The 13,126-nt window shown below is 33.6% G+C and overlaps 1 protein-coding gene, 1 long non-coding RNA gene and 1 pseudogene across 2 annotated transcripts; all 3 read left to right on the top strand.

Annotated features, from left to right (window-relative positions):
• LOC106121624 (uncharacterized) lies at window positions 1-714 on the top strand. Its single transcript, XR_001228061.1, has 2 exons — window positions 1-218; window positions 587-714. It is a non-coding gene; the product is annotated as an uncharacterized LOC106121624 (long non-coding RNA).
• Window positions 715-4,471: 3,757 nt separating this feature from the next.
• Window positions 4,472-5,191, top strand: LOC106121592 (sodium-dependent neutral amino acid transporter SLC6A17 pseudogene; annotated as a pseudogene).
• A 6,014-nt stretch (window positions 5,192-11,205) lies between these two features.
• LOC106121591 (uncharacterized) lies at window positions 11,206-12,980 on the top strand. Its single transcript, XM_013317304.1, has 3 exons — window positions 11,206-12,419; window positions 12,618-12,793; window positions 12,897-12,980. Exons 1-3 carry the CDS (start codon window positions 11,498-11,500, stop codon window positions 12,978-12,980), a joined length of 1,182 nt encoding a protein of 393 aa, XP_013172758.1. The 5' UTR covers window positions 11,206-11,497.
• The last annotated feature ends 146 nt before the right edge of the window (window positions 12,981-13,126 follow it).

Below are 13,126 nucleotides of genomic sequence, written 5' to 3'. Positions count from 1 at the left end.
ATTGAAACTAATACAAAATGGATAAACCCAACGTTCTCGCTCGCGTAGTCAAGGTTTTGGGCCGTACCGGCTCCCAGGGGCAGTGTACCCAGGTGAAGGTCGAGTTCATTGGAGAGACCAGCCGCCAGATCATCAGGAACGTGAAGGGGCCAGTTCGTGATGGTGACATCCTTACGCTGCTGGAATCTGAGCGTGAAGCCAGAAGATTGAGATAAATGGTAACTTGTTTTTCACTAAGGATATTATCGAGAATAACAGAATTTCAGTTTGTAGGTTATGTTTTGCTATTGTTCGGAAATGAATAACGACGAATTCACGACTATAGTTATATTTTTGACCTTTAATGTGTTCAAGTGCAGGAAGGTGTCAATAATGACGAGTTTACCACAATAAGAAGAGAAATATTAATTATTTTGATTGTCAAAATTAATATCAGTATATTTTGAACAATTTTCACTCTTCATATTTGCTATACTGAATAAAATGAAACAACGAACCTAGTACCTGAAGAGTAGTAAGAGATTATATGTAGTTAAGCTTATCCATTTTCAGGACTTTATTAATGCTTACTTTTCTTTTGTTTCAGGTTGGATATAATTCATAGGTTAAGGCTCTTAATATCTTTATATCAATGTAATATTATCTTAAAAACAAAACCGTCAAAGATGACCATATTTGTGAACACTATTCAACAATAAACACTTTATCTTCAAAGAGTCTTTTATTTTGCAAAACTTTTCTTTATTATTTAAGTTTTGTATTAATTATGTTATAGTCAAATATGTATAAGTCAGAGACCAAGGAACCCCTAAAATTTTCTCACTTATAGAGGTACCCTTACCTGAGTCACTTATGGAGGTTGTCTACGAGACAATTACTCTTGCTTATAGGTTTCTAACTTTCCAGCTTTGACTATAACAGGATAGCATGTGCTATTAGTTATCAATGTGATACCATTCATGACTTCATAACTCATCATTTTAATTTGGAAATATATTTGACTTTCATAAACATTGACAAATAAAAGCAACTATGGATTTTTTAATAACAAGAAAATAACATGAAGTATTACATCGTGAATGTGTTATTTACATATTAAAATTTTAAAAAATCATGAAAGCAATGTTATCTACAAACAAAACACTTCCTCTTAAATTATTCAAACTTTCGTGAGACATTATACTAAACTGATATATAAACACGGCTAAACACCCAGGTATATTCATCCGGTGGTGGCACCGACTAGTTTCGAGCCCATTGGGGGCGCTTCATCAGGATGAGTGGTACTGGTATTATTTCGCGGACGCGGGTCCGGTTTATATGTCAGTTTAAAACACTTCCTCTATTTATTACTTTTTATCTTGTGATTAAAAATTGTAGTCCATATATCTGTCGAGGTACTCTAAGCAGACTACTGTTGCAGATTTGTCAGTTGCATCAATGTTATCTTCACCAGAAGGATGTCAGATAGATGAAGTTCAAAAACACATTGACGTTTGTCGAGGAATAAACTCAGATATAGTAGAAGTCTGGAGCTAATCACTGGGCCTGATGGTCACAACTTGATAGTAAATAATAGCAATTTTAGAAATGTAAAATTAATTTATTATGTCATATAGAAATAAAACAATATCTTGTTATCTATATTTTACTATTAAATAAATTTGTAGTATCTAGATATATAATTTACATTTTTATGTAAGAAAAAAAAATTGGTGTGAGTTGCCATGTTTAGTAGAAAAGGCATTAAAAGTAGCTTTATCTGTGTATTTTCTATAAATAATTATAATTGATATGATTACACAACTTGCTGTTACGTAAATAATTAACTACATATTTTATCAACATTTTCAAGGAAACTATTTAGTAAAAACATTTATAGTAATTTAATTTTAATAAAAGATCAATGATATTTGGAAGTCATATTTTATATTATGCTACTAACAATAACTGTACACTCCATTTCTTCATATTATTTCAATAATCAACAAAATTAAGACAAATAAGTACCTAGGTATGACATGTCACCGTCAATATCAAACAATATTATCTATATATAACAGTTATGTAAACAAAACAAACATTTTATATACAAAAATATACAATAAACCATTACAATGGATTGCATGATAAAATTAGCGCCATCGCATTTGCCCGCCGTTCGCACTTGATTTTACCGCCATTTTCAATGACAGGAACACTTGATTGCATTTGAGCATCTTGGAAGGTAACTCTGGAAGATTCGTTGCATATTAAGTGTCGTATTTTTCACCTTCACATTGACTAGCCCAAAATAAACAATTGCCTATGCCGCTGTAACATATAAGTATAACTGCAGCTAGAAATACAAAGCTGCATACTGTACACGGTTTCCTTTCGAGGAAAAACCCAATCAGATATAGCACCATGAACATAACATGAGTGTTCACAAGTGCCGGGTTCACAGGCTTCGGTATAAGCAGCACAGGAATCAGCCATTGCAAACAATACATGGTGCTGACGAGTCTCGCACTCCGATTGATTACCGTATCACTTTAGTAGAAGCTAATAATCGGGTCCTTATCGACATGTTTCCTTTTAAAAGTTTCTTATCTTGGGGAAATGTATAAGAAAAAACAAGTTTTAATATCGAATGTCGACGCAAAATCCTTTGACAATGACAGTTGGCTTCGATTGCGCAACACAGATTATAGATTATCTGTCTTAACGTAATTTATAGTGCGCCCATGAAAATAGAACACCTCGACATATTGCGAAAGATCACTATAAAGTGGACAAGATAAATTAATTTAAAAAATTCGTTTGCATTGTAATTGTGGAATGTTGTCGAGTTTTCAAAGTATTTTATTGTTATCGCGAGGTAATTCTTGATGGTGATATAAACGAATATTTTTCAGCGAATTAACACTAATACGCTGAAAAAGATTACAGCCGCGGACAAACAAATACGAGCATTAACAGAGAATATTTGTCTAAAATAATGTACTAAATTTTCTAAGTTATATATCGTTGGACATGTTGACGTAGATGTAGAATGTTACAATATCAATAGACATTGTGGCGCCCTCGTGATAGGCTTGTTATATTTTTGATCAGACTGTACAACATTTTATTATTTTTATAACATCTATAGGTTTGTATAGATAAACTTATACAAATATGCCCATGCTGACTAAATTATACATCTGTTTAGTATAATTTTATTGATATTTTAAACTATTAAGTTACATCTATAATCTTATAGATACGAGGAGCGATAGTTTGTTTAAAAATAAAGGTTTTTTTATGTTCTTTTTGTCGTAAGAGTGGATAAAATAAAGCAATAAAGAAATTAAGTTTTTAAAAATTACTTCTTTTCAGTTTTACTAGAAAGTGGTCGTCAATCAACAAAGGCCGTTTTAGTACCGAAAATTTAGAGTGGTACTTTTATATGCTGACAGTAAATCAACGTCTTATCGTCGGTTTCTGAGACAAAAATCCTTGCATAAACCACGTCATCCCTGTCATCATCTTTGACAAAACAGAGACAACGATATGTTTTACACAGGGATTTTGGTCTCAGAAAACAACCATAATTAGATTTATATTCAGGACTCGTAAAACTTTGATAAAGGGTCACTGTAACTAATTTATAACTCGGACTCCATTGAGATAATTGGATTGAAGACGTTGTTTATATATTTTTCAATACACGCTGAGTTGAATATAAAATGGTTTCAACGAAAGAAAACAATCTGGGAATAATTGTATTTGAAGCAATTTTAAATTTTACATTTTTTTCCGGTTTACTATTTTTTTTTCGTTTTGTTACGGAAAGAAAAAAAATATCAACTATACCATTAGTATGTTTTCTAACACTGTACACAACAACATTTTGTTAAGGACAAAAGAAACAATAGCTTTCTTTCTATATTATATAACATAAATGCTAAGACAAGGCGTGATTGATCGAGACCAAATAAAATTCCATTAATTGCAGCACCTCGAAATGTATTCTACTAAAAAAGCCAGTCCGCATCGTGCTTTATGTCTATTGATCATAACTTTAAATGCTAAAGCCTTATCCTTTAATGAAAAACCTTTCATTCTTTACACAAAAGCCTCGAGAACACGCATGCGTCAATAATAAGGTTTCTACGCCGCCCGATATTCGGTCATTTCCCGCCAGTCAGGTCCGCGCCCGCCTCGCGCCTCGCACGCTCCTGTCATCACGCGCATACATTGACACCAACATCGTTCTTTAGTGATGTGAATAAAAATCGATAACCGAAAAAAATAATGTTCGATTTTAATTTAGGTTTTGATAATTTAGTTTCAATTGTAGTTCATGAATTAATTGTTGTATTTACGATTATATTGTGTCACGACAATGAAAACGATTCGGCCTAAAATTATTTCTTAAACGCGATAATACTTTGACAATAAATAAAGTAATATTGACGATAATTAATTTTAGAGAAATAAATAAAAAATGGCGAATCCAGCTCATTTGATGAGGCGACAGAGCTCCCGGGATCTTTATGCCCAGCGGTCTTTGGATAGAATGGAGATGAAAGAACTAAGGGGGCGATTGGTGACAATGGAAAACGGTCATCCTTCGCACCGCACGCACGTCATGTACGGCGCAACTAATGAAGCATTTGAGGATACCAGCCCCAACCGACGGTCTTCGGAGACTCCAACTAGTAAAGGTAGTTCTGGAGAGGAGAGAGTGTTTAAGCCAGAAGGAGGGGAGTGCGAGAGGGAATCTTGGGACAGTAAGCTGACGTTTCTCTTAGCTACTGTCGGATATGCCGTCGGATTGGGCAACGTGTGGAGATTTCCGTACCTGGCTCAGAAGAATGGTGGCGGAGCTTTCTTAATTCCTTATTTTGTGATGTTGGCTATTGAAGGGATACCTATATTCTACTTGGAATTAGCTATTGGGCAGCGTTTGAGGAAAGGTGCGATTGGCGTATGGCATCAAGTCTCCCCTTACCTCGGGGGCATTGGCATCAGTTCAGCGGTGGTCTCTTTCAACGTAGCTCTGTACTATAACTCTATAATAGCTTGGTGCCTTTTCTACTTTGCTCAGAGCTTCCAGGCGGAACTTCCATGGTCTGAATGCCCGAACAAATATTTCGATAACGGATCGTACATCACTGAGCCGGAGTGTGCAGTAAGTATAGTATATATACAGTTAGATTATTAAAGAAGGATATAAAAGCTTCATATGATGTCTTTGTTTCTTTAATTTTTTTCTGTTAAACTAAGGCGATGTCATCGATATTGTCTATTGTATCTTATTAAAACTCTTTTGTAGTGGGAATAAGAAAAAAGGACGAAGAATTAGTTGGATAAGATACAAGAAAGACGCTAATTTTTAATATTTAAGCAAAAAATAAAGTAGTACACTTTTAAGATTTCGTTTCGAAAATATACAGTACTTTTGTAGAGACAGTTAATAAAGTTCAGACAACTCGCTTAAATAAAATCCTCTTTTGTGCCAGCGACCATAAAGCAACCTTTTATTTTTTTACTAAACAGCAAAAGATTTCTTTTAATGGCAAAAGATACGGGTGTTAATTAAAAATGGAAACCAATTAACTCTACAAAATATGAAATCTATTTTCATAACTATTTATGTTATTCCATCTTTTAATTAACAAATTCTCTGATATAAAGATAAGCACATTGTTTACTAACCTTCTTAATATGTGTCAAAATCAATATACGATAGTATTTGATGTCTGCAGAGTAATTTTGCCCTCTACATATGCCTCTCAAGTATCAAGAGCTCTTAATCTCGACCTGCTAGGTTCCCGTGAAGCGAGTCTAAACTAGTTTCACTCGAATAATAAAACGGATCCCGAATCTATTTTATCGATATGTTTTAGGTTAAGCACTAAAAGTATAGTAATCTTTTCTGTGTTAAATTTTTTGATTAGTTTTAGTAATAATTAAATTTTCTATGTTGATTCCTAAATGTGATTTTTAAAGTACACAAACATCTTTTTTCAAATAATCGTTCATTTTAAAATTATTAAAATAGATGAATGGATGTTTGTTTGATGATATCTCCAGAACGGCTGCATAGGTACAGTTGAAATTTGGCGCAGATGTAGAATATAATCTGGAAGAAAACATAGGCTACTAATTAAGTTTTCTTTTAATACCGCGCGGACAGAGTCGCGGCTGACAGCTTGTATTTAATAATTAATATTATTTAAATATTAGAAGGCATTACATATCTTTTTAAATACATTCATATCTTCATAAATATATGTTATATACTCTGTGTCCAATCCTGGATTATATACTCTGTGTCGTCCGAAATCCGTTTGAAGCACGTTCCATATTTGTACTGTACAAATATTGAGAAAAGCTAATGGAAACATATTGTATGTTATAAATAATAAAATTGCTTTATAAATAATAAAATAATGAGATTGTATGCAGATGGTTACAAAAGTAGAGAGAGGAATAATGTATGGATGAATTGAATGAAAGATATGCATAACAAGGGAGTGACTTTAGAGATGATGGAAATGTATGGAACAGTATACTATCAACCTTTTAAATGGAGAAAGGCAGGTGATGATGATGAGATATTTATAACAATTCTGGCAGACAAACCTATTCTAGTTTCTTATTTTCTCACCAATAGCCTGGTAAAGGGTACGGACATCTGAATGTAAGCAATACTTTCCTATTGTTAGCAAAGATGCTGCATTATTGTTCTCTTAACAATAAAAATGATGCCCTATTTATGGTTTCTATTACTTTATGCTTATTTATCTAGCTTACTTATATATTAAAAAAGCAATGCTAGAAAAAGAAATTTACTTTGCAATTATAATTATTTAATTTTTTATATTAAACGAGCGAGCGGCCACCTCAAATCGCTGAAATAGCGAAGTGACCGTTGCCCATAGACATAAGCAATTGCATATGCGTTGCCTATCTTTAATCGACGGAGGAGAGGATGCACAGAAAAAAAATATCTTCCCTTTCTATGCATCCTCTCATCCGGAAAGTCCACTTCCACTTCCCATCCTTTCCTTATAAAGAAAAGGTTGGGAAGGGAAAGATGACTAAATTAGGCCTCCATGACGCAAAAAGTAACACCAAAAATGTTTTCCAAGCGTTTTAATATTTTCTCTTTTCCCAACGTAAATGTAATGAGTGTTTTCATGTGATTACGATAAATGCAAGTTAAGAAGATTTGCGCTCGCTTTTATCGAACTGTAACTTTGTATTTTCTACTTATTCTCATAATGGATGACATTTATCTGTAGCTATAGTGACAAGTTACATTGAATTTTTTCTTTATCTTTTTACTTTATAAGATTTAATGAAAATGTTACATTTTAAAATAGTTAGTGTATTTTGAAACTGTTAAAATCTTTATCAAAATGCGCTTTACTTTTCTATCATACCAATTTTATAATTGCGAATGTTTGTATGGATGTTTGGATGGTTGGATGTATGTTTGTTAGAAGGTATCTCCGGAGCAGCTGCAGGGATCTTGCTGATGCATAGATGTAGACCAAAGCTTAAAAAAACACATAATTAAGATTTATTGTCACGGGCCTAAGTTAGTATTTTGAAGATCACAACCTTAGAGACTTTAGAGCACTCTACCATAGTGTTATCAAAATCTGTTTATCGATTTAGAAACGCAAACCAGGTAACATGAACATATTGCGTTTATTCGTAAAATATATATTAGAGAGAGTATAAACAAAATTATGTTGGAATATATAACAAAATATATAATGATATATAGTACACTTTTATTAATATTCTATTTATATATTATGCAGGCAAATAAAGTTTTCAGAACACAATATCGCGTGGGACGTAATTCAATTTCAGCGTAGGCGATGCTACAACATTGCTACGAACTGCGCTACGAAACTACGGAGCTTATGTACTACACTATTTATTATGTCTAGTGTTCTATTTTATTTATATACTAAGTGTCGCCCGTGACTCCGTCTGTACGGAATTAAAAAAACTTAAATATTAAACTATTCTTCCAGACTATGTTTTACATATATGCCAAATATCAGCGTGATCCATGCAGCCGATCTAAAGGTATCTTCAAACAAACTTCCATCCATCCATCAGTCCATCCATCCATCCATCAATCCATTCAAACATTCGCATTTATAATATTAGTATGATTTTGTTTCATTAAGCGTAGTTAAATTCATAAGACATTAAAAAATATGTTTTTGTTTCATTCCGTCCATTATACCCATTTAATTATTCATCACGAAAAATGATAAATAAGTAGAAAGGAATTATTCTTTCTCAATTTAATTCTCTGAGCAAATAATATTCTGAATTGGGTCATTTTTCATCTATTATATCTTATTTTTATTTGTGATTCAATTTATGTTTTGACACAAAAACTAAGCAGTAATTTTTTTCTCCGTTTATCCATTTTTTTTCATTTTAATATGTTGCTGGTTGTATTGTCAGCATACGTTTTTTTTAATTCTTTTCGTAGCACTCCTGATAGGATTCAAAATATAATACAAAATTATCTTTTTACAAAACTATATTACAAATGAGAATGTATGGATGGATGTATGAATTTTCGTACAGATTTAGAACAGTCTGGAACAACATATACTACTTACTAAGTTAATACCGCGCAGACGGAGTCGCAGGCAACAGCTGGTTACATAATAAATGATGTTTAATAATTCATTAGTTCAGTATTGTACCACAATTAAATTTCTCTATAGACAGACATTTGTTGCGGTTGGTACGGGAACAGAATGTCGATCAATACATGACCTATTTCCAACATTGTATATACGTAGAGAATTAACTCTGATTCTGCGAATTTCTTACCGATATCGTAACGTCTTAATATAGATAAATAAATAAAATAACATTTAATCCTTTTAATATCACAACACAATAACAAAAAGAGCACAAAAATAATTATAAAGAAATAACACATAAAACATAACATTAAAAAGAAACAGGAAATATTTACAAATATTGTTGCAATGCTGACCGGATAAGGTTTCACTCAGCTTTGTATGCTGGGTGTTTCTTTCTGGACCACTCAGCGCTGATCACATAGTAGACGCAATTGTCCGTACCCACTTAGCAAATTGTCTCTTCCAGTTACTTTTTATAGCAGCGTTTAAGATAGTAGAAATCTATTTAGAAAGTTCACCCGTGAACTTTTTTGATAGGAAGGGTCGGCGTAAGGATAGGGCGAGATTAGGCTACGCCCAGGGCGCTGTACAAAAAGGCGCGCCATAGGTCTGTGATTTACGAATTCTCAGATAGCCCTGTTAACCTCCCAAAAGCATGGTATAAAAGGGCGGTAAAAATCTCGCCCAGTTTTTGTAGAATAAAAACCGTCACTGTAGATAGGAACTGCAAGCTATTGATAATTGGTTGAATGTTCTCACAGTACTTATCCTTTATTAATGGTCATATTTATCTATGTCTTGTTAATGAAGACTCAATCACGAGTCACGCGGTCAGAATTCTGTTAAATCACATGGGTTACCAATCGAATAAAAAATCGAATAACATGATCTCATGTTTTATAGTTCGTGCCTTTAACCTTATTGTTATTAAGTGAATGCATTTTCAGTGCAGAAAATATACAGATTAAATTGTTACGTAACGAACAATGAGAATATAATCACAATCGTTGTTTCAGTAGGGACGTGGGCGACGCGTGGGATGTTTTATTTGGACCCCGACAGAGGCGTGGGTGTTCGCACACACTTATACATACAAATATCTTACTAATAAACGCGAAAGTTTAGATGGATGGATGATTAGAAGGTGTCTTCAAAACGGTTCAACGGATTTCGATAAAATTTGGCATAGATGTAGAACACAGTCTAGAAGAATACATGGATTACTTATTAAGGTTTTTTTTTAATTTTAGCTAGTGGACAACATGCTTAAAAACGCTCGTTGTTAAACAACATATTGTTAAATTTAAGTATAACACTTTTAAAATTTTCATTTCTCCTAAAGTAATAAAGCTAAAATTATGTGAACCAAATAACAACGTATTTTATCAGCGGAAATATAATTCAATTTCCGATCACGACTCTGAACAGCGATCTTAATCAATATTCTAATTTAGAAACAGCTGACTGTGGGATGCGGGTTGCCGACCACATAATTAATGTTGCTTCGTAAATTATAGGCTAAATGAAATAGCAATTCTCTATTAAAGGTAACTTAATTTTTTCACACATTTAACGCTTACCAATACTATTATAATTTCCATCGTATAAGTTGAAAGAAAGTTCTTCTGAGAACATTTTTAACAGGTTTTCCAGATTTGTTTTTTTTTAATAAAATGTTTTGCGATAATCTAAGATTACTTTATAAATATTGAAATAAATAAATGAATAATGTAATTTAATTATACATTTGTTAATTGAACAAACAATTTAAGTGTCCATCTTAAATTCCCTTATGAAGTAAAATACTTAATTATTTCCTTGTAAGGATTCATCTAAACTAAGTTTCTCTTATTTCTACTTACTTCGTTATTGATGAAAGTCGAGGAAAACTTTCAATTCTTTATCTAAAAGACGTTTCTTATTTCTCAGCTGTAAGTCGCCTACTGCTGGGCATAGGCCTCCTCCAAAGATCGTCACGTTTACGTCACGAAAGAAGTTTTTAGCGTGCAATTTTCTTTGAGTGATAGATGGATGTTGCGTTCTTGTGAAACTATTTGTTATTACCCACTATACATCCTCTCTGTATCGCAATGTTAGCTGTAAGAGAACTCTTTTAGAGTTAAGCTCACCTGTACATCATTGTATTTCTATATAATGTTACACTATGTACTTTAAACTGTGTACAAAGCTTAAAATAAAAATAAAATAAAGTATTTGTTATTTCATCACGGAACTATCTTTATTACTTTTCTCTGACCGGTATTTTTTTATCGGTTCTGTTTTGTTAGTGTTGGCGCCGTTTCTGCTACACCCTAACAGATGGCGCTGTAGCGAGATATCGTTTACTTTAATCGCGATGTTAAGATACAATGTCTCGCTACAGATATGCTTCCCGCAAGTCGGATATGTTTGGTGTTTGGTTCGGTGTTGTCATTGCGTTTCTTTGGTTGTTATTGTTGTCGTTGCGTTTTGTAGTTTTCGTTCGTTTCGTTGTGCGTTGGTCGAGTCGTCCAAATTTCGGACAAGTTTGCGTAGGAAACAAACATTGGTCCTTCGTTTGCCGAATATTTCGGTCTGAGTGTATTACGTTGGACTTAAATATTCGACTCGGTTATAATATATTAAAAGTTGAGTTTCGAGTTGTAAGAATATTTGGATTAATAAACAAACGTTATTTGAGGGTTGTCAATTGAATACAAGTGTGGACAGGTTATTACGGTTGATACTGAGGTGCATATTAACAAGTTCATTAGTGCAATTATTTTGTTATATACCTTCTTAGTTTTCTTCCTACTTGTTTTGATTTGTTTAGTGTTTTACTTTGAATTAATAAGATGGAACAAGCCAAAAGGTTAATTAGTCTTCAAGAGGACAGGATTGAACAAATACAAAAGGCTCAAAGTAATTATTTGAAAACACCTAATTCTCGAATAACATCAAGTTACGTAGAAACTCGCTTAGATACCTTGGAACGTTTATATTGTTCGTTCACAAGGGGACACGAAGATCTATCGGCGTTGATTCTTCGTGGACAAAGAAGTTCTGTCGAATATTTTAGTCTAGATAGGTTTGATGAATTGGATGAACTTTATACAATTTACAAGACTTCGTTAAAAGAAAAGTTAATAGAATTAAAAAGGGAAATGAATACAAGTAATGCACTTAGCCCGAGAACTAGTACAAGTACAGAGATAAAGTTACCTGCGATACAGATACCCACATTTTCGGGTAGTTATACAGACTGGCCATCGTTTAGAGATTTATTCACATCGATCGTTCATAAAAATACAACTTTAGATAATGTTCAGAAATTGCATTATCTCAAGTCTCTTGTAGCCGGGGAAGCAGAACAATTACTGCGCAGTATTACTATTACAAACGACAATTATATTAAAGCCTGGGAAACATTATATAATAGATTTGACAACAAGAGGTACCTCGCAAATAGCATTTTCAAAAAATTATTTAGTTTGAAAGCAATGGCTCATGAATCGGCTTATCTATTAAAACAGTTGCTGTACACAACATTAGATTGCCTCAATAGTTTCAAAAATATGGGAATTAATGCGGATGCATGGGATGACATTATTGTTTACATAACAGTTTCGAAATTAGATCCGACGAGTCATCAATTGTGGGAACAACACATAACTGCAGACAGCGAAAAAATGCCGAGTTTTCAACAGCTACATCAATTTCTTGAGATGAGATTTAAGGCGTTAGAAATGGTGGAAGATAATTCAAAGCAAGGTACAAGTAAGACCAAAACATTTCATTCGTCTGTGTCAACAGAGTCTTCAGCTAAATGCACATTTTGTAATGGTGATCACTTCATTTTCCAATGTAAACAGTTCGTTAGACTTAGCCAGGAAGAAAGGATAGATTTTGTAAAAGAAAATAATTTATGCTTTAATTGCCTAATTCCCGATCATTCTGTTAAAATATGTTTTAAAGGCACAAGATGCAATATTTGCAAAGGAAAACATCATTCGTTACTGCATCCCAGGAAAAGGGAGATGACAACGGAAGAACAAGCGAAGCACGAAGAAGAACAACACACCCACGAAAATGAAAATATTGCTACACATTTTTTGAAACAACCTGGCCAAACACTGCTCGCTACAGCACTAGTAGATGTCTCTCAAGAAAGCGGAAACACACACATCTACCGTGCCTTGATTGACCAGGGATCCCAGGCCTCGTTTATTACTGAGGATGTTGTTAAATCAGCAGGCCTTCAAAAGATTTCAATTAACGGTGAGGTCACAGGACTCGGTGAAGGGAGCAAACTGCGAACGAAGTACGCAGTCGAGTTGAATATACGGTCAAGAATAGACCCACACTTCACGGTACCTGTGAAAGCCTATGTTTTGAAAAGAATCACAAATTACTTACCATCACAACGGTGCAACGTCCCCGTCTGGCCGGAATTACATTCTATAACACTAGCAGATCCTACATTC

Source organism: Papilio xuthus, unplaced genomic scaffold (assembly GCF_000836235.2).
Source record: "Papilio xuthus unplaced genomic scaffold, Pxut_1.1 DF826938.1, whole genome shotgun sequence".
NCBI classification, from domain to species: domain Eukaryota; kingdom Metazoa; phylum Arthropoda; class Insecta; order Lepidoptera; family Papilionidae; genus Papilio; species Papilio xuthus.
This window is presented reverse-complemented; position numbering and strand designations above follow the sequence as displayed.

Bases quoted from the DNA above. Each gene is read 5' to 3' on its own strand.
- LOC106121591 (XM_013317304.1), top strand. From the start codon at position 11,498: ATGGAACAAGCCAAAAGGTTAATTAGTCTTCAAGAGGACAGGATTGAA. The intron at 12,420-12,617 runs GTAAGACCAAAA...TATGTTTTAAAG, and splicing joins TAATTCAAAGCAAGGTACAA to GCACAAGATGCAATATTTGC. The intron at 12,794-12,896 runs GTAGATGTCTCT...TTAAATCAGCAG, and splicing joins CACTGCTCGCTACAGCACTA to GCCTTCAAAAGATTTCAATT.